Here is a 23,173-nt window from a genome sequence, read left to right as displayed (position 1 = left end):
ATCTTTAACGACAGTGAAGCTGCTATTACAGCAATTAAAGCACCTTTGCACTAACTCAGAATGTGTTCAATAATGTAGATCAAAAGCGAATGAACTCTATTGAAATAGGTCACTATTGACTGGATACCAGAACACAAAGGAGTAGAAGAAAATGAGAGAGCCGATGAACTCGCTAAGGCAAGTATTCGCTTCCCGAGAGCATAGCAGAAATATACCAATCACTCATCACACAGCAGCACATCATTCTTTCTGGAAACCGAAATGAATGAGGCAGTCAATATGAGAACACTCAACCTCTTACAAAACAGTCAAATTAATGCCAGTACTGGGAATACGAAGACCACAAACTTTATTTTTTCACTCTCTAGGAAAGACAGCAAAATACTGTTTGGACATCACGCAGCAAAAAGGTGATTAGTCTAGAGCGATGCATGTAACACAAACAGCGAGGCGAATGCTAGGGGTCTTTTGGAACTCCTACTTTGTTACTACCCTGCTCATTGTAGGACTCGACAAATGTGCCTAGAATAAACATATTTTTCATTCTTGAAAGATATTGCTGACAAAAGGCTGAACGGCTTGTTAAAACTCGCGAAGACGTGCATTATGAAGTATATAAAGACTTCGGATCCAAATACATAGCACAGTGTACCCTTTACAGAACTTTTTACAGATCAGCCAGCACTACCTAACCTAACCTTTCGTGTTCAGCGACCCGAAATTAGTTTAAAAACACAAAAAAGGCGCGAAGTACTTTTTTCGTGTATACCAGTGTAATCAATATAATACATTATACAGTTATATTATATTATAACAATCTGAAGCATTATGCAACAATCATTTAAATATTAAAAATAATTTGCAATGTTTAATTACTTGTTTCAGGCTGTTCCACGGAATAATATAAATATGTAAATAAGCAATTTGCGATGCGACTTTGGAAACCTACCAGCGCAGTATTGTATGTATTTATATTTGTCTGTATGTACAAGTGAATGTATTCATATAGAAACCCAGTATATATGCTTCATATACGACAGATATGGCAAAGATGAGCAAATGGAAATTCTTGGTTTTCGCGAATCATCAACCTGGCCTAAGGAAACTGGATCGCGTGAAGTAGCACAGGAGAGTACAAAAGAATTGGAAAAAGTTACCAGAAAGACCCGAATTTATATCCGGCCAAGGACTCTCACTCCAGCACCATTCCCCGTTTCTGCTGCTACAACAACAACAATTCGATCGAACTGATCGAACTCAATTACGCAGGCATGCATGCGGCAATAAGAGATGTGTAAGTGGTCTTAATCGCCAGCAACTATATTTAGGCAGTGGTTTCACTTCTCGTCTCCCTCATATTTTTGGAAGACTAAAGATATTAAGCTAAGCCTATGGGACCATCAACTATTATAACATGAAAGGGCCCTTATGCAGTGTTGCCTATTTAGCCACTTTGTCGCTAGAATTGACGACTTTTGCCTGAGTCTTGGGACAAAAAAAAAGTTTTGACGTCAAAAATGATTTATCGACTTATCTGGCGACTTTTGGAGAACAATTCAAAACCGTTTTAGGCAATAGATACTTTTCTGTCAACTTGATTACCCGTGAATGTCCTTTACCTTCCATACTCTAGAGTAACTATTTAGTGACTATAGATAAAATAACGCACTGCCTATTGGTGTGACATCGTCGATAAATTATCGATCTATAATTGAAATTTTAAATTAATATTTTTCCATAAAAGTTGGATGACAGTTTTTAATGGACACTTCATAAAAAAAAAAAAATCCGATCCACAAATTCCTTCATTTTCCCCCTAAAAAAAATCACCTTTTTCTTTGGCTGTCACAGTGGTGTTCCCCCTTAAAGCGTAGCTTTTCATGCCACTTTTTCTTTACTATGCTTAAATATATTTTATAAATCCATTTCAAGACTTTAATTAATAATAATATCCTAAATTTTAGTATGATTTGCCTGGTTTTATTATAAAAGTGTAATAGTTAATATTATTAATTTAATAAATTTTCAAATTTCCATTTGAATCCAGTACTGGATCAACTTCGTAAATAACTTTTTCAACATTACTTGAATCACTCATGCTTTCCAATGATATTTTAAAGACACAAATGTTTTTCAGACACAAATTAACAAAGTCTTAGAAAATTTAGTAGATTTATCGAATCATAATAAAAAAAACCAGTATTTCAGGAGATTGAAACTAACTTCCGTTGAGCTCAAATTTCAGTAGAGTTGGTATTACTGGTTTAATTATTATTCATCCGCAGCTGTCCTCTTGTGCACCTAACAGAATGAAAATTAGGATCCGCCCCTGATGGAGTTAGCGACTTTCTAGCGACTTTTGATATTGGCCCTAGCGACTCAGATTTATTGGCGTTGGCAACACTGCCCTTATGCGTTTTAATGCTTCCGGCTTATAAGTTTACAATCTTTGGAGTCGATGATCTAGTAAATATCTAGGTAATATAGCGTGTAAAAAACTATAGTATTCTACATATATTATCATGCATTCGTTTTATGGGGCAAATGCGCAACACTGCAAAGAAAATAATTACCGAAAATCATAGAAAGTTTCGATCTACTAAATTATATTAGCATTTTATTTTACTAAATTTAGTAGTTAATTTCTTTATTTATACAATTATAAAGTGTTAATTGAATAATTAAATTTTATAAAACTACAGGATTTGATTGAAAAGTAATGAGCCTGCCCGCGCGGAACGTCTGCCAAGCGATCAACCGAATCGGCTGGTGGGGGAAAATGATCGTTGGACCTTCCCCTTCCACTAGAAACCGGTCCTAATTCGCTGGCAACAGCGGTGCAGTCAACATCGCTCTGCTCGTGAAAGCTGTTTTAAAAGTGTGTTAGGATTTTGCAGTGGCGAAAATGCAGCGATCGTTGGAGCAACGTTACTGGATCAAATTTTGCTTAAAGCTGAACAAAACGAGTACCGAAACCATTGGGCTACTCAAGGAGGCTTACGGGGACCAATCTCTGTCCAGTGCCCAGGTAAAACGGTGGCACAAGTCGTTCAAGGAAGGCCGAGAGGACGTCGAAGGCTAACAGCGATCTAAAAGAAGTTTGTACCTCTAGGAAGCACTGTAAATGCGGCATTTTACAAAGAAGTGCTCCTTCGGCTGAAAAACCGCGTCGCCCGGGTTCGGCCCGACCTAGTCAACAATTGGACCCTTCATCACGACAATGCGCCGGCGCACACCGCCTTCCTCTGCACCTCTGCATTGGCCAAAATGGGCGTTCCGGTGCTTCCCCACCCTCCCTACAGCCCAGACCTGTCCCCTCCGGACTTCTTCTTGTTCCCGCGCCGGAAAAGAAAGCTGAAGGGGAAAATATGTTCATATGGCGGGTTTATAAAGGGGGGATAATGAAGTTGCCTTTTAAATGGCAACAAGTTCGCGAACAAAACGGGGCATATTTGATTTGAATCGGATAATTCTAAGTACGTTAAGTAAAGCGTCAAATTTAGATCACAAATACGACATTTCTTTTTCCCCAACCAATAAATCAGCCGAATTGAAGCCGGATTGGACTTTATGCTGATGTACTTATCAGGTACTGTAACTGGTCGCTTCGTGACAATTTTTTGCTTTTGTAAATATTATCTTTATTTTTATTTCGCTCGGCTGTCAAAGCGAAATTTCCGGGAAATCTTCCATGCACAAATTTACGCTACTAATAATTTTGCATCGACAAAAGCGTTGCTCGCTTCATTATTTATTACAAATGTTTAATCTATGTATGTATGTATGTGTATATAGTATAAATTTCTTTTGACGAAGGAATCATAGTCATTTACTGCCTGCATTTATATGATTGCAATGTGGCCTGAACTCATCAAGCTGGTCTAAGCTGCATGCTTGGCTGTATATGCCAAATATTATTTAACGTTCAGGCATACTTACATACAAACATTCATACATACATACATACAAGAGCTCATACATATATGTTTGTCCAATTTTATTACATGAAAGCTGTCTCTTTGCTGTGTCTATTGACTAACGACGTGCAGTGAGCCAATATTTTAAGCCATACTCATAACGGCTAAAAATAATTTTTGTATATTCGCTTGTGAAAATAAAATGCGACTTAAACATTTCACGTTAGAGTTATTCGCAAAAGCAAAAGTACAAACTAAATTTTACTTATCGATGTGTAAATTATCATAATAACCAAAGCACCTAAACGCTGGCAGTATTGAAAAATTAACATCTGGTGCTGGATTTTACTTCGACTAACTCTTACAATAACACTTTATTTACTTATATATATATACATATATATGGGTACATATCTATTGTTTGCTTTATCTTGAATAGGTTGAATTGGTCTGTTGTAATCCGTAATTCGAGTGGAAATTTCGAAAAAATGGTGTTTGCGTAGTTTGATGTGAAATTAGTCATAAATATTGATGCAGATACTCTCTTTGCTACTTGAATAGGTAGATGAGGGAGGTGAATAAATAAAACTTTGAAGGATGTGTAATATAGATTTCCAAATAGTATCAGAGGAAGAAACAGCTGAATTGGAGCATCAGATCAGACACAGGTACAAAAAGCTTTAAGCAGTCGCGATATTCGCGATAAAACAATCCCACTTGAATTGTCGTAGTCCTTTTGGATCGAAAAATATATTTCGATAAAGTTTTCACTTATTTCTTATTTCTTCCACCAAGAACTGTCATTCTGGTGTTAGTGCGGCGAGAAGTTTAGAGTTTCTCACTGATTTTTTTTCTTTTTCGACAGTTTGTTCGACAGTAAATATGGCCTTATCAAGCCAACAGATTCGAAAACAAAGATTTGAAAGCATTACTCCGTGAAGAGCCGTGCCCAATGCAAGAAGAGTTCGATACAAGCAGCAATTTTCAAGTTCCATCCGAGATCAGTAGGATTTCTCAAAAATGTGAAAAGGAAGTTGTGTGGCCGGTGTCATGCTTATATTACTTTACTTTAAAAACACACAGCACGGCTTGAGTTCCCATTTGATCGCCGGGAGCTATATGGAGACGTGAATAAAGCTACAAATTTCTAGCGAGATACCTCATCAGACAATTTACGTAGAGTTGAAGCTAAGTGTGTCCCATTAAAGAGAACCACTCAACGTAATATAATTTAAAATGACGAGCTAAAGAGAATAACACAATACTATGCAATCAGTGTTTGATGGGACGTTACCATAAAGGTCACCCCAGACATCTGCTGAAGGCTGAGCCGTCTCAGAGACAAATCAGAAGCTATCCCGAAACATAATCGACTAACACCGACCGTTTCCACGACAGTCGGTTCTACGTAACCGGAACGACCCGGATTTATATCCGGCCAAGGGTTGTCACTCCAGCTGTATTCTGCGTATGTAAGTATGGGAAATGTTTATGCTGCTACAACAACAACAACAACTAACACTAAATTTGGCAAAAACTAAAACCTTAAATAATATTCATTGAAAGTCGCGCAAATGGAATGGAATGTTTCTGAAATTAGGTAGACTGAACGACAAAAAGATTCTGTGGAAGAATTGGTTCTTTGCATGCTGGCGACGACGAATATCGCAGAGCTGTACGAGCTCAACGGGGGCATAGGCCTAGTACGCTCTGAATGCATACGAATGCTTCAACTCTGTAAGTATTCGACGAGATACCTACTGGCGGTAGCAGAGGAAGAGTAAGGTCTCATTTGGGGTTGGAAAGGTCACGTTAGTAAGTATTTTTCTTCTCTTGGGGCGTCCAATTAGTCCCGGTTGGCACGAGGAAGGAACGACTGGAGCGCTTTATTAACCCTTTGGGGACGGAGCCGCTCGACGGGCGAGCGTCGCTGAGGACGAGAGGTATTGGAGTGAGCAGTAAAAAAAAAAATTCGTTAAACGTTATAAAAACTAAGGTTTTATTTAACACAAGAAACATTTTTCGTTAAGTCAAAAAATAATAACAGCTATCACTGCTAAAATTTAAATGCCTTAGGAGATTCCTTATTGCACGGATTTGACTTCCACTTGACGAAGTAATGCCGTCATCTTTCGTCTTATCAGATTCAAAGTAATATTCATCAGAACTGTCACTATCTAACGTATCATCTCTAGATCGTTTAGCCATTGTGCCTAGGATAAAATATGGAATATATAAAAAGACACTGAGAGACTGAATCGAAGAACTGAAACTCGTTCAGACTCTACCGTCGTCTAACATTGTAAGTTTACATTATAAGGAAGATAAGACTTCATCACTAATGGACACTAATGTCTTTGAATGAAAACGTGACTCGTTTACCATACCTATGCGCTTCTTATCGCTCAGAAGGACAGACGTCGCGAGCCTTGCAGCTACAAACTAATTTGGGCGGAATGGTAAAACGGCTTGGGTGGTTATATGCCGAGGGTTAAACTCGGCCAAACTCGCTTAGGTGATTATCGCCCCAATAAAAAAGAATAAGAATTTGGTGAATTGAAACTCAAACTCAGCTGATTACTTTTCACCAGTTCCACGAATTTCAATTTCAAAACGTAAACAAAACAGATAAGTTTGACAATAAAAGTGAAACAAAAGTGAAAGAATAAAAAAGAAAGAAAAAGTGGTCTAGTAACATCACCTTATGCGAATTTGCCTCTTCACCAACTCACGTCACGTGAAAAGATACTGGAACATTATGTACTATTTTTAGACCCTGAACTGGCGTAGTAGAAACATCTGTTAGAATTGTAGTCCGAGCTGAATTAGGACATCCAATTCAACCCTAATTTGTGATATTAAAATTTATAGTGCAATTGTATATTAACTGTAACACACAAACTAATGAATACGTTTTTATGTAATTTCAACAGCTGTCTTTTTAAGATTAGTACTAACTGAAAAAGGGGTGAATGCAACAAAACTAGTGCCATCTATGTGTTAAACCCAGGACTTTTCATCACATGTGTAGCATGCCTTTGTAATATTTTTTTTGTACCGAGTCCGACACTCGAAATGTAACCAACTTCAGCCCGCTCGCGCAGCTGGTGCACGGCCATCAGCTGTCTGTTAGTTGGCTAAATGAGAGTCCAGAGTATTGTTTACAAGCGCGCGAAAGCATTTTGCCGAGAGTAAACGCGAAAAAAGAACATCAGTAATGGATTTAAAACGTCATAGAGTGATTGCTTTATATTTGGTTAGAAAATCACAACCAGCGATTGTTCGTTAGCTCGAGCACCTTAAAGTAAATAAAGTTTTCGTTTATCGCATCTCTACTCATTATAATAATACTGGTAGCATCGCGAAACGTCATGGAGGTGGTCATCAAAAGACTGCAACGTCACGTGAAATGGTTCAAAAAGTGAAGAAGCGACTTCAGCGAAATTCCGGACGAAGTGCTAATCAAATAGCGAAAGAACTAAAAATATCGGACCCTAGCATCCGGCGCATATTGAAAAATGTTCTCAAAGTCAAGCCTTACAAGATCCAAGATGCACATGATCTCACACCAAAGCAGCAACAAGTCAGACTTGAGAGAGCGGAGCAGTTGTTTCACTTGGCCGAAAGCGGTCAATTCCCATGCTCCGAACATTGTGTCTCCTGAGGAGAAAATTATTCAAATTGAGCAATTCAGAAACTTCCAAAACGATATTTGACCAACCATTCATACGAGAATTTAAATCATCGATTGGCCACCAGGAAGCAGCACCCGCTACAGGTCGGTTTGGGGTTGGGCCGCTGTAACCGCAGGTGGGCGCTCTCCAAACGCTTTCATTGAGCCTGGCGTCAAGGTAAATGTATCGGGAAAGTTTCAACAGAACTCGGTACCATCTCACAAAACTCGAGTGAACCAAGAATGGCTAAAAAAACAAAGTTCCGAACTTCATAGCGTCCGCACAATGGCTCTCAAATTCACCAGATGCAAACCCAATGGATTATTCTCGTTGGGCCATTTCGGAGAGCAAGCGCCGAACTAAAAGATTCACCAGTCTCGATGCGCTGAAAAAAGCCATTGTCCGCGAGTAGACCAAAATACCTGTAAGTCACATTCGAGCAGCTTGCGATTCGTTTCTGCACCGTCTCAAGGGCATAGTCAAGGCAAAAGGTGGTCATATCGAGCAAAAGTAAATTGATTCTTAATTTTGTATTATTTTAACAAATTTTTTATTTTAAATTGATTAAAAGTAATTTTCCAAACTAAATTTATGTTGTTTTTAATTGGTTACACTTCGAATGCCGGACCCTGTAGAGCTGGCATTATCTATAACAGGCAAAGAGCTTCAGCTGCTTTTTAAGATTCGCGCTGCTCTAATACAATCATGATCTTGATATTAAAGCAGAACAAGCTCCAACTGTTTTCATAATCTGCTCTAACATAATATACATAGATCCCGCTTGTAAAAGCACGTACCTCCCTTCTTGAACCAACTCAGCTATCAACCGCTCTCGAAGGTCCTTCTTTGTCCAAACAACTCGTTTTTTAGGCCCACTATTTGCTGACATCGACGGCTAAAACTGATAAGATAACCATAAGATAAGATACCAATCGGAGGAGGTCTCTTCACTCCACTTCTTATTTCTACCTGATGTCAGCTTGTGTGCGAAAAACATTATTTTCATTTTTGTTTTAGCCTAATCGCAAATGCCCCAAGAATTTTCTAAGTTGTTATTGTTATTCTTCATGCAATTTATAGCCGAAGACTTTCCCCGCAAAATAACAAAAATTAATAATCAAACATCTTAGGATATAGAAGTAGCATATAAGCTACTAAAATGGATCGGCAACAGTCTAAGTGAGTTGATCTAGAGACCGACTGCCACTTTTACCTACCTATCACTTCTACCTGCCTATGTCATATAGTGAGTGTCAAAATGATGTGATCACTACTTATTGATAAGTTTTGGCCATATATTTTTTGCGAAGTAGTTTTAGTTATTTTTTTTTATACAAATAAATTTCATTCTATAACAAAAACCACATAAATTCAAGTTACAAACCAAGGCGAATTTATTACAGGTCATAGCATCCGCCCAGCTGATTTTCTCGCCGCAGATATGAATAACGTCAAAATTATTTGCTTTGTTTACATCTGTGTGCTTACTTTGTCATTTGTGTGCATTGAGAATGTATAGTGGATGATTTAAATAATACCTAAAGTAAAATATTACAAAAAAATATGAAAGTGTATTGGGCTGGAAAAAAGTTAAGCTGGGTAAAGGACTCTGCTTTTGGAGTTCCTTGAGGGGGGCCGAAACGGCCAATGTGGAGAAGAGCATGCTGATTTTGACGTTATAGAATTCAAAAAGCAAACCCGAAATGCGATTATGGTTTTACTTACATTCACCCAATTCCCAACAAAATATCTCACTTTTTATTCAGAATATTTTAAAAATGGATATGCAGTTCTATGCTTATTTAATTCTAATATATATAATAAGGTGCAAGTTTCAGTGGTTCAAAGTTCACTTCTATTTTTGACAATTTATTTGTCGCTGAGGTATGCTCATTTTCTGCATGTAACGAATGCTCGAAATTTTTTATATGGAGAAAATGCGTAACACCGTCAGGGTAAAAAATTATCAAAAATCAATGAGTTTTCTGAGCAACTTCGAACTTGCACTTTAATATATATTACTAAAATTTATTAAACTACAAAATTCTTTACTAATAATTTCTTTAGAAATACTAATTAAAAAAAAAATTATAATTCTTCAATTATCTTTGAAACTTGAATTTATAAGATTTTTATTAGACTCTTATAAAAAAATAATAAATATTAAAAAAATAAAAGAAAAACAGTTAGAACTAATCAAAATTATGAAGTGCTAGTGCATCTATAGCCGTACAAAATCGCGATTACATATTCCAATTCAAAATATTACAAAACAAAAAAATCTATAAAGCGGGTATGGGGAGCTGAGCTAAAGTAAACAGAAATAGCACTAATTAAGCGTTGGAAAATAGAAAACAAATAACAATTCATGTACTGTATGTGTGTGGGTGTAGCTATTGTATGAAAATATGAGCATGCATATTATTATTATAACAACAACAAAAAATGATAGTCGTATTCATTATAATGGAAAATGTCAAAAGGGGAATGGTGAAAGGTAAACAAAGCGTAAGTATGTATTTAGATGCTGATATACTCGTATTCGTTATTGCTATTGATACACTCACTCACCAGCAATAAACATGCCAACAACAATACCAGCTGTACCGGTCTGAAAGGCCAAGAAGTCTGTGGCATTTTAAAGCTTTTAAATTTATCCGCGTGGTCACGCTTTTTCTGCACTCTACACTCGCCGCGTTCGCACTGGAACACACCAGAGCTATGGAAGCAGCGCCACTGGTGGTGTTAAAGTAATGTTTTGGTATTTCCTCTCTGCGCTGGCACGTCGCACAGCTGTTAATTGGGTTTTGTTTTTGTTTTTTTGTTTTGCGCCCTGCACAACGATTCTGAGTTTTGATTTCAACTGAGTGCAGACGGATATGTTTTGCAAATACACGAAATCGATTCGTAGTTGTATTTAATTTTTCCTCACGTATTCCTTATGCGTTCATTCTTATCAATAGAGCGGCATCAACACGTGCACTTTGCTCACCCTACCACTGAATTGTGTCTCACAACTGAAATTAACGTACTGACGCACTCACTCTCCTAATCACTGGTGTGCATATAGACAATACTTGCATACGAAAAAAGAAAAAAAATGAGTACAACGCAAAAAGACACGCGCTATTACTTCCTACTTTCCTTAAAAGTAAATCTCATATGTTTTTTGCACTTTTCTTATATAAATTTTTATTTTGCTATTTGCTTCTCAACTTATTTAATTTCGTTTCATTTTCTTGGTTTTGGTTTTTTTGTTTTTTGTTTTTTTTTTTTCTAGTCAATAAACCAGCGTTATCCGTTGTTGTCTTCTTCGTTCGAAGTTCACGCGTGTCGAGCTCCGTTCGCCGTTTATTGGTTGTTCAACTGTCACAGCTGTGTCCACGACTGATAATGGCTAAGCCGTCAGCGCTACAACTAAAGCTTCAGCCGAGCTTCCAAGTATCAAGTCAAATTTATTATTGTTTGATTTTTTACTCTCTCATAACACCAGATTTGGAGACTATCTCCCACGCTGAGTACGTTGTTGACGGCGGCGATGGCGACGGCCTACAGGAGCAGCTATGCACTGTCCAATCTACTTCGCGCGTCAGGTGTGCGCTCTTTATTAACCTTGCGCGACAGCCGGCTGTTCGTTCAGTCTGTGAGCCATTAAAGCGACAGCTGATCGCCAACTCATCGCCATCAAAGCACTGCTTATGAGATTTTTGTTTATTTTTTCATTTTTTTTTTTTGCGACTTTCTGAGCGTTTTTACTTATTTCATTTCACGGTTATTCGCACGCATTAGTATATGCATGATCATTTAGTTGTAATGATGTATGTATGTATTTGTTTGCTTGGCCCCCTTCGTATGTAAATAAAAAAAAATTTCGCTTTAGCGCAATCATCATGCGAACTCAGACAAAGCTTGAATCGCCACATTTTTGGATGCCCTATTCAGAGATGTTTTAATGAACGATCATTACTTTGATCTGATCTGAGCACGTGTGTGTGTAAGTATGTATGTAGGTATGTGATTCCATATGTTCCTTTAGTTCGCAAGCCATCGCCTCATATCAACTAACATCTGTTTTCCGAGTCGTTTGTCTCTTATCTGTGCTTATGTCTGTATGTATGTACACAAATATCTACAGACTGATGCATTCAGAAACTTGTTTTGCTGTTGATCTTAAGAACAATTAAATTCGTTATACGAGGCGTGACTAACCGGACTGAGGACGCAAAATATTTTAGTCTGACTTCACACAGTTTTAGCTCTTACCATTTTAGCACAGGGCCTTCCCTACCTATTTATAAAAGCTATATATGAATCATCCATTGTTCAAAACAGCGCTCGAAATATTTTTCTATCAGCTGCAATTGGCACAAATTCTTTTCTTTCAATGCAGATTTTTCCTCAGAAAACAGGTAGAAGTTCCATAGCGTAAGATTCGGTGGATAAAACAGGTGCTCATGAAAACATTATATATCTACACAGACTAAATTCCTCTTGGCAAGACAATGCAGAATGAACGAGCGCATTGTCTTGGTGGAGAATCTATGACTTGACTTAACTTCCACAATTCCAGCTGCTCTTCTCTTATTCTTCTAAGTAGTTCACGAAGTACGTGAAGGTAAGAATGTTGACTAGTAACTTCAGAAATCCATTGAATATCAAAGAAGATTATCATCAATGATTTGAACTTCGAATTGCTGATTCGAGTTATTTAAGTTTTCATTACAGTTGTGCTCTGTAAGTGCATGGATTAACCGATCATTGGCTATTTGGCAGGCATTCCTCAAGGCTAGGAGTTTTCTCACATGAATATTGCAGAAGTTGTGGAGATGAGGAAGAAGAAGAAACAGTTCAGCACTTCGTTTGCAATTGCCCAGCCCTAGCTAAAATCTCAGCAGGTTGTCTAGGTAAATATTTTTTCAATTCTCTTGCAGAGCTGTCTGGCGTGCGGTTGGGATCAATTCTACGTTTTATAAGAGCCACAAAATGGTTCCACGAAGGAATGTATATGGGATTCCCGTGCAGCGCAGTGGTATCACAACGGACCCGTAAGGTCTAAGTGAGTTGATCGTGCAGACCGACTACCACCATAACCTAACCGCTTACAAGGGTCGTTTGAAAAAACCGTGCAGCGTAAACCTTTTTTTTTCTTCTACATAGTCCCCTTTAGTGGAACAACATCAAGACGCATACCACAAATAGGAGGAGGAGCTTGGCCAAACACCCAAAAAGGGTGCACGCGCCAATTATAGAGGGTTTTTCAATAAGGGCGGGTAGATGTTGAAATGGAATAAAATGGCGTTTGCTGTGTGGCACGTAGCGCCGTCCTGCTGGAACCACATGTCGTCTAGGTCCATATGGTTCAACATGGGCCATGAGAAATTGGAAGGGCCACCACGTCTACCGAAAAATGGGCGCAATGCGCGCAACGTTCGCGTTAATGAACACTCATTTTGATAATAAAGTTTTATCATTTGAACGTGCTGTTCAATCGTGTAACTTGCCATGATGATTTGGCATAAACAACTGAATAATAAACAAAAGATTTGACAGATGTCACCAAAACAAAATGGCTGCCACAGGGTGCCAAAATCGACCCGCGCCAATTGAAAAACCCTTTATATACATATATATACACATAGTCCCCTTTTAAGCATACACACTTAGTTCAACGCTATTCTACTTTGTTGATGCCTTCCGAATTATAGGATTTGTCCAAAGCTGAAAAAGAGCTATTTGTTTCTGGAATCACCTCCTCGTTTCAATAAAATCTTTTTCCCCGCCAACCATTACTTCAAATTGCGGAACAAATAGTAGTCCGTCGGAACCAAGGTTATAGGTGAATGCAAAACCAGTTGGAATCGCATTTCCATGAATTTTGTGATCACAACTGCGGAGGAGTGGGCTGGTGCGTTGCTGTAATGGGAATAGGAAAATCACTCTACTTCCCCGATTCAAACGAATGCCAAAAAAGAAAGGAATAGACCGATCGGGCTGAAACTTGATGTGTTTTTTCTAAGAGATGCTACTAACTACATAAACATAATGTCGACTAGTAGTGCTGTCTCTGACAAATACTTTCGTAAGTTGTTCAAGCGTTCGTTGCTATATGGAAGCTTAGCTCTCGCTTCGCTATTCGAAGAAGAAAGCTTCACGCTGAAGAGAAACGAATGCTATCGCTTTTCGGATACGTTCCTTTTTTCTAATAGCATTACTCTTATTACGCAATACGAGCACCTCGTATTTGTAAACACCTGCGCTCAAAATAATAGAGCGAGGAGGAGAATTAACAACTAACTAATATATTTTTTTTTAATTTTTATTTTTTTTTTAATTTTTATTTTTTTTTAGTTTTTATTTTATTTTTAATTTTTATTTTTTTTTAATTTTTATTTTTTTTTAATTTTTTTTATTTTTACTTATTTTTTTATTTTTATTTTTGTAATTTTTTTTCTAAAAGCCTAATGCTTTCTGCATCAAACCTCACAAAAACTAAGAAATTTCAAAAAATGAGTGACGTTCTGAGCATTTTTTATTCTCATATAAAAGTCTTCCGAATCAATGCTTTATATGGAAAAAAATTCTTAAGGTCGTATGCAAAAAAATTTATCAAAAATCAACTCGACTGTTCACCAACTTCGCGAAGAACAGTTCCTATTTTCACTAATTTTTACTGGTTCGTTGTACGTGTTTGAATATAACTTGAAAAGTTATGGGCGTTTTGTAATGAAACTTTCGGGGATTACTGAGGGGATTAGTCTAAGCTATTTATTATATTTTGATAAATACACCACATTTTTGCTTATAACCAGAGTCGTTATTCCCCAAGTAGTAAAAAAAATATTTTTCCAAAAAATAAAATATTTTTCTTTCAAAAATTAACAACAAAAAATTGAAAAAGAAAATTATAAAACAAAAAATCAAAAAAAAAGTTTAAGACAAAAAAAAATTAATAAATAAAAAATTCAACAAATTGTCCAAAAACACATTTTTCTTAAAAAAAAATTCTCGAAAATAAAATTCTCCAGAAAAAAATTTGTTTTTAAAAACCTTCTCTTTAAAAACGATTTCCTAAAGACAAATATAGAAAAATTTAAAATTGTTTAATAGAAAATTCAAATAAAATATATTAAAAAAAAATGTATTTCAAAAAATAATCTTTCCATTGAAAACAAAAAAAAAATTGTAAAAGAAAATTATAAAACAAAAAATTAAAAAACAAATTAAAGGCAAAAAAAAATTAAAAAAATTAGAAATTAAACAAATTGTCAGAGACGAAGTTCCCCAAGTAGTAAAAAAAAATATTTTTCCAAAACGTTAAATATTTTTCTTTCAAAAATTAACAACATAAAAAATTGAAAAAGAAAATTATAAAACAAAAAAAAAAAATTTATAAATAAAACATTAAACAAATTGTCCAGAAACACATTTTTCTTAAAAAAAATTCTCGAAAGCACAATTCTCCAGAAAAAAAGTGTTTTTAAAAAATTTCTTTAAACACGATTTCCAAAAAAAAATTATAAAAAAATACAAAGTTGTTTAATAAAAAGTTCAAATAAGAAATATTGAAAAAAAAAATTCCAAAAAATAATCGTCCCATTAAAAAAAAAAACAAAATTGAAAAGGAAATTTATAAAACAAAATTATTCAAAAAAACATTATTTAAACAAAAAATTCTTGAAAACAAAATTCTCCAGAAAAAAAGTGTTTTTAAAAAATTTCTCTTTAAAAAAGATTTCCTAAAAAAATTTATAAAAACAATATATAACTGTTTAATACAAAGTCCAAATAAAAAATTGTTTTGTCCAAATATAAATTGTTTTTATAGAATTCTTTTTTTTTTGTGGAAAATTTTAATTTTTTTTGTGTTTAAAGAATAATTTTTTCTTAAGAAGGTTTTTTTTTGGACAAAATTTATAACAATTTAAAATTGTACACCCCGAAAAAATTTTGCTTTTGAAAAATTTAATTTTTTTCACCAATTTTTCTAAAAAAAATGTTTTCTTTCATTTTTCTTTAAAAAAATTAAATATATGTATATGTATATATATAATTGGCGCGTATACCCGTTTTGGGTGTTCAGACGAGCTCCTCCTCCTATTTGTGGTGTGCGTCTTGATGTTGTTCCACGAATGGAGGGATCTACAGTTTCAAGCCGACTCCGAACGGCAGATATTTTTTATGAGGAGCTTTTTCATGATAGAAATACACTCGGAGGTTTGCCATTGCCTACCGAGGGGCGACCGTTGTTAGAAAAAACTTTTTAATTTTTGGTCTTTCACCAGGATTCGAACCTACGTTCTCTCTGAATTTCGAATGGTGGTCGCGCACCAAACGATTGGGCTACGGCGGCCGGCGTTTTTTTTTTCAATTTTAGGAGTATATTTTATCCTAAGAAATTGAAAACAAAAAACTTATAAAAATGTTGAACCTTTCGAAGATTAACAAATAACTATTTACTTTATACTTTAATGAACTGTATACCAAAATTTTGAATACTGATTAAAAAAAGAAATTTTTCCGTTTACTTCTTATTAAACTCAAGTCTTCAAATAAACAAATTTTCAGAAAAATACTCGAATCTCTTGAAGTGGACTAATTGATGAATAGCGCAACAATTCAATCTAAATATATTATTTTCTTGAAATAACTTAAATCTTAGTTCTTCAGTTCGAATGGATTTTTTTTGCTAACCATCATAAAATTTATTTTAACGAAAACGTCTTTTAACGATTTTATAACGACGACATAACACAGTGGTACCTGGGTATAGACACTGAGTTTTTGCATGGAGTACTCAAAGCAGTGAACAATCGAAAGTCACTAAATATTAAATGCAAAACCAATTATTAATAGCAACTCCAAATCGAAACCAGTTACACAAAAAAAAGGCACACAATGAGCAGAAATGAAAGCGAGTAGTCACCTAATAGTTCTTTAGCTGTTGATTGCTAGAAAAGCTGTTATTATTTATTTATTTATTTCCTTCACTCTACAGAAATTTATCTTACAGACTAATTCACTTAATTAAATAAGGTAAACAGAGACATAGAGGCCGCCGTAGTCGAATGGGTTGGTGTGTGACTACCATTCGGAATTCAGAGAGAACCCAGGTACGAATCTCTGCGAAAGACCAAAATAAAGAAAAAGTTTTTTGTCTAGCAGCGGTCGCTCCTCGGCAGGCAATGGCAAACCTTCGAGTCTATTTCTGCGATGAAAAAGCTCCTCATAAAAAATATCTGCCGTTCGGAGTCGGCTTGAAATTGTAGGTCCCTCCATTTTTTATTTTCTTTAACTGGACATTTTAGTGCGTTTTTCTATTCAAAGCTAGGCAACACTGAAGTAGCGAATGAGAGAGATTTGACTGCTGAAAGTATTAGTTCACTATATTCAGACACAACTGTATTCAAATTTAAAGCCTCCTGAACTTAACTTTGTAAACTTTGTGCTAAATGGTTGTTGGTATGTGTGTATGTATGTATGTATATAAATGTAAGGCTTTTTGCAATTACTAAGCTGTGCATTTAGCAGAGTTTTTACTTGTAGCCTACATTTAGGCTGCATTTATACACTTTAGTTGTACGAGCTTTTACGACAGGCTTAGATATTTTTTTCTGATGCTTTTTAACACTTGTGCATACAAAATAATAAGCGTTAGTATGAAAAGTTTAAAATTTTGATGGAAATTTATCACATTTTTATAAATTTTGTACAAAGTTTGGAACTCTGATTTATATGAAAAGACAAAAAAAGTAATAAAAAATATCGAGTTTCTAATTAGTTGGCAAGGGTGTACGTATATAAAAAAAAAATTTAAAACGAATTTATATAACAATCTATGTATATATTTCGCTGCGTCCTTCCATGCATCTAATACTCGAGCGAAGCTTTTCTAAAAAAGTTTTATTGCGAAAGTCCATTAAAGGCAGTAATTTCTGAGTCTTCAAATGCGTAATTTGGTAATAAAATATCTTGAATTTCTTACACAAAGTCATCTTGGGAAAAACAATAACACCCGAAAAAATCACTCAGGTCCAAACAAGAAAGATTACTGGGTTAACCAACAGAAAAATTGTCACTAAATTGAATCGCACCGTCTCAGCAGTTTACAATGTGATAAAACTTAACTAAACGTGTAACACAAACCGATCAAACAAGAATAACCAAAAGTGGTTTTCTTTTTATTTTTTGGGCTAGATTGGAAAAAATACTACTGTATCAGACGTTGCAAGATGGTTCCGTACGGAGAATTCCATGCAAGAGTGATCACAATGAGTCTTCTGCATACGGTTCAAGCAGTTCACAACTGCCAGGCGTCGCCCAAATTTCCTCTAGGTAGCATTCGATGAAGCAACGCTTGGAGAAAGATTCTGCGCAAGTTTTTTGGACCTTTACACGTTCGCAACGGCGAATATCGCAGGCGATGGAAAGATAAGCTGTATGAGCTTTACGACGACATAGACATAGCGCAGCGAATAAAGATCCAGCGGCTTCGTTGGCTGGGTCATGTCGTCCGGATACAAACGCTCCGGCTTTGAAAGTATTCGATGCGGTACCAGCTGGTGGTAGCAGAGGAAGAGGAAGGCCTCCTCTGCGTTGGAAAGATCAGGTGGAGAAGGACTTGGCTTCACTTGGTGTGTCCAATTGACGCCGGTTAGCACGACAAAGAAACGACTGGCGCGCTTCGTTAAAGTCGGCCAAAATCGCGTAAGCGGTTATCGCGTCAATTCAGAAGTAGAAGAAACACCCGAACACCTGTTTGTTCAGCCCTGCTCAGCCTAGGATATCTGGCTGTGCGCTGGGTTTACTAACCACCACGAAAAATCCTTCCTCAATGAAAACGGCAAACGAACTTAGAACTATGCTTTGAGGACATGCACACGGAATATTCGGGTCCTTAATGTGGAAGGTACCACTGCTGGTTGATGTTCTCGTAGAGCAAATGCCGATTCAAGAAATTCGATGAGCAAGGCAATGCAATAAGACATGGGACCTTGTGCCGTCTGCTACAGCTAACATGGAGAGCTGTAAAGAAGCACAAATTCGGTATTGGTGGGAGGGAGACTACGTCGCCAAATACTTTCCTTCGCGTATCCACGTTCATTTTTCGGACGTGCATGAGCGTCTGGCAATAATTCCCATCCAGGGCAGATTCTTCAACATCTCGCTCATTTGCGCCTACGCCCCGACGGAAAGGTGCAGCTGACAGCCAGAAGATTCACCACTCGACTCTCACCCTGCTCTCAGAGAGTGCTGACCAACAAATCGGTGCGCAAGTGAACACATTTCATGTTCTCTGCGTCCCGCCGCCGCAGAAGAAATCGGATTTCGGCGAGGCCAAAAAAAAAAAACAACGATTGGTACGATGTGTAATGTCACGCTGCCCTGGTGGAGCTGGAGCTTTACGGCGGCATCGATATAACACAGTGAATAGTTATCTAGCAGCTTCTCATGCCGAGTCAGCCATGCAAATTGTAGAGGAAGAGAAATATATATTTTGAATTGAGAATACAAAACAAACAAACGATTAGTTTCATCTGGAATTTTTAAATATCTCGAGTCAGCGCCGCTGGTAGGTAAGTAGGCAGGTGAAATGGTTGAAGTGCCAGTCTGGCACTCCTTAAATAGCACTAAGCGCCGTTTTGATACCATTATGAGACCTCTAACAGGTGGATATCTACAGCCAACCAGAGCCCTCGATGTAATAGAGGAGATTAATTGATTTTAATTTGGTGCACTGCCTCAGGCTGTCGAAGAAAGGAGCATCCAGTACTTTAATCGTCTAGCTGCCAAAACCGGACATTTACAGAGAAACTGCTAACAGTCTTCTTCTCTGAAGGTTCCCCACAGCTTCTGCAATGGGGGTTATATGGTAACCCCAGCTTTTCCGCGTGTGTGACGATCGTCCAGTGACCGGTAAACACAGCTACGAGCTTGAAAATTGAATGGCAAGGAGTCATAAGGACTTTCTGAGTCCTTCGTATACTGTATTGGGGCCATCTTTTGTGCGCTTTCCTGAGAAATAATTTGTGCACTTCCCCTTTAGCAACTGTCAAGAGGATGTCGATGACCGGGTAGGAGGTCTCTGAAGCCAATTCAGTCCCCTTCCTGGCAAGCTCAAAAATGGAGCTCCATATTTTCTGCGGTTTTCTGAGAAATAATTTGTGCAGTTTTCCTTTTAACAACAAGCAGAGGGATGCCGATGACCGAGTAAGAGGTCTCTAAAGCCAATTCAGTTCCATTCCTGGCAAGCTCATAAGCAATTTCATTTCCCTCTATGTTCCTTTGTCCTGGAACCCAGATTAGAGAAATGTAACCTGCACATCCAAGAGATTTGATCTCCTCCTTACAGGAGTTTACTATTTTTGTTCTGCACCATGGCGTCGACAGAGCCTTAATCGCGGCTTGACTATCGGAGAAAATGTTAATATCTCCCTCCCTCCCGCGTTCCCTAAGCCCTTTTCAGGCCTGCAAGAGCGCAAAGACTTTTGCTTGAAAAACACTAGCAGTATTCGGCAGTTCAAAGGAGATAGATAAATTGGCTGATTTAGGGAAAACCCCTGCTCTGACTCCCGATTCCATCTTGGAACCGTCATTGAAGACGGAGGTGCAAGCTTCGGTGCAGATTTTCTCCTCGATTCATTCCTGCCTATTTGGAGAGATTGCTGTAGCACGAGCCTCAAACTCTAGTTTGCGGATAAAGAGACCTGTTAGAAGTTCGGAGAAATACGATGTTAACTGTCCCTTGACAGATTGCTTCCAGAGGCCAATCTCCTTGAACCTGATTGCACTTTAAGCTGCGATGGAAATAACGAAAGAGTCGATGTGAAGTAAGTGCAAAAGAACATTCGGACACAGCGCGGGCCAATCTCTTTGACAATTTCCGTTGTCCAATGTGTAGATAAAGAAGAAGTACAACTTTACTCCTCAGCTTTCGTATTAAAGTTGAATGATATTTTTTATTATTTTTGCTGAGCTTCTACTGTAGGTCCTTTCATTCGTGAAACAACGGCAAGGCTCACGCCACAAATAGAAGGAGGAGCTCAGCCGAGCACCTAACAGAAATGTACGCACCAATTATTTATTTATTTTTATGAGATTCTACTTAACCCTGCTACTACGTTAGGGTCTTTTGATGACCCAAATTGCATATTACATCACCGTATTTCTAACTGGTGGAATATATTTGAAAGTTCGTACTACTCAGTGCATCAATTGTTGAAATATATTGAATTCAATTAGGCTTAGAAAATTGTTTATTGCAAGTGCTTACGCATATCAGGTTCGGGTCATTTTATGACCCCTATCATATTTGTAAAACGAATAGTAAATACAGGGTGGCTGATGAAAGCCGCTACCAAAAAAAAATTGAATAACTTTTTTTCTTTTTAAAATATCTGTTCCATTTTTGTTTTAATTTGCAGATTGATCTTTAAAATTTATTAAAATGGATAACTGGGACACGCAAACAAGAATTTGGATAGTCCGCCGCTATCACGCACTGGAGTCCGTAGTTTTGGTACAGAGAGAGTACAGGCGGATGTTTGGCGGCGATCCCCCGAGCAGATGGACCATAATGAGACTGGTGAATAATTTTGCTGAGCAAGGAACAGTCGCAAGAAGGCCTTATCATCGAAACCCACCAGTTCGGACGGAGGAAACGATCGCTGCTGTAGCTGCAGCTATACAAAGCAATCCAAGGGTTTCAACAAGAAGCTTATCTGCTCAACTTGGTGTCAGCCGACAGTCTTTGCAAACAATAATGCACAAAGATTTAGACTTATTTCCGTACAAAATTCAAATGGTTAACAAACTGAAAGCAGCAGACTTGCCGATTCGCTTGGAATTTTGCCAGAAGATCCTGCAAATGGTGGAAGAAGACCAAAACATGTTAAACTGCCTTTTCATGTCTGATGAGGCCCATTTCGATTTAAACGGCAATGTGAACAAACAAAATTGTCGAATATGGAGTACTTCTAACCCACAGATACTCCACGAGACGGAATTGCATCCTCTTCGCGTGACAGTGTGGTGTGCGGTTTCTTCACGCTGTATTGTCGGACCTTATTTTTTTGAAGAAAATGGTCACACCGTTACGGTTACTGGAGACCGTTATTTGAAAATGCTGAAGGAATTTTTCTATCCAGAACTACGCCGAAAGAGAATTCCTTTCAACTCTGTGTGGTTTCAACAAGATGGGGCAACGTCTCACATAGCCCAGACTGTTATGACAGAGTTGCGACGATAATTTCCCAATAAACTGATTTCAAGAAACTCCGAATTTCGTTGGCCCCCCAGGTCGCCTGACCTTACTGCACCTGACTTTTTCTTGTGGGGTTTATGTAAACAAGAAGTCTATAAAACAAAGCCAACAAATTTGGATGAACTAAAACAATCCATTCGGGCAACAATTGCGGCTATTCCTGTCGCAACTCTCAAAGCAGCAATGAACAACTTTTTACTAAGATGCCGCACTTGTGTCAACGAGCATGGGGCGCATTTAAATTCAATTATTTTTAAAACTAGTTAAGCTACATTTAATAAAATTTAATGACCTTCAACTTGAAAGAAAAAATAAATGAATTCCATACACTAAAAAAAAAGTTATTTGAGTTTCTTAATGTGGCAAAATTCATCAGCCACCCTGTATATAATGTAATATCCCCTGTTGCAGAGTCATCGTCTGGAACACCTCTCTGTTGTGAGTGCTGGAATGCGTTTATAGTTATAATTTTTATATTCAATAACAACGAAACCAAATGCTTTCAGTTCTGTGCTAAATATTGTAGTGATCAGTTGCTATTGTAAATCTAAGTTTATAGACGATAGATTTTGATAAAACATGGAATCTAGACATACTGTAAGTATATATAATCTACATTTTTTTTTCTAAATTCGTACTAGTATTTATACGGTAAAATTTGTTGTTGTATTTACTTGGCCATAATGTCAGCGTGGACAAATTACTGATCATGACATTGGTGCATTCTTGAGTGACCTTGAAGACGATGCAAGTGATGATTGTGATGCTAATTTTGTACTTGAGGAAGACGAATGTTTATCTTCAGAACACTCCATTTCCAGTGGCTCAGAAGCCTTCACTTCATTGGCCGTAACTAATAGCACAGAATTTTTTGATAAAGATCGGATGATAAAGTGGACAACAATACCTCCTTTGCAATGTCTAAGTCGTGCAGCAAGTGAAAATATTCTTCACGGAAAACCTGGAGTGACTTCTTATGTTATTCATCGTATTTAAAAAATTCGTGATATTTTTGATGTATGCCTTACAGAAGCTATGAAAAGGGATATAATTCACTACAGCAATTTACAAGGAAGTGCTGTTTTCGAAAATTTTCAAGCTATAGATGCTACTGAGTTCGATGCTTACCTGGGACTTCTTAAACTTATTGGTATTTGTTTACAATATATTTTTCCTATTATAATTGTATAACGGACATATTATTCTTTTAGGAGTCTACCGGTCATTCGGTGAAAGTCTTAACTCCCTGTGGGACGAGATTCATGGACGTCCGTTTTTGAGAGGAATCATGTCTTTGGAGCGATTTAGCAATATTTCTCGTG

General features: G+C 37.1%; 1 protein-coding gene across 3 annotated transcripts in view; it reads right to left on the bottom strand.

Moving 5' to 3' along the window:
- LOC128855601 (protein spaetzle) overlaps nucleotides 1–11,217 on the bottom strand; it is a 49,436-nt gene extending 38,219 nt beyond the window's left edge. For 2 of the 3 annotated variants that reach the window (XM_054090630.1, XM_054090631.1), the window contains exon 1: nucleotides 10,163–11,217. In XM_054090630.1, the coding sequence (XP_053946605.1) occupies nucleotides 10,163–10,228 (66 nt within the window). In that variant the 5' untranslated portion in view covers nucleotides 10,229–11,217. The remainder of the gene's footprint in view (nucleotides 1–10,162) is intronic. The other variant, XM_054090632.1, reaches the window with a different exon arrangement.
- Between the last annotated feature and the right edge of the window lie 11,956 nt (nucleotides 11,218–23,173).

The sequence above is a fragment of the Anastrepha ludens genome, chromosome 2 (genome assembly GCF_028408465.1).
Source record: "Anastrepha ludens isolate Willacy chromosome 2, idAnaLude1.1, whole genome shotgun sequence".
Classification (NCBI taxonomy): domain Eukaryota; kingdom Metazoa; phylum Arthropoda; class Insecta; order Diptera; family Tephritidae; genus Anastrepha; species Anastrepha ludens.
Note: the sequence above shows the minus strand (reverse complement) of the source record. Positions and strands in the feature narration are given on the sequence as shown.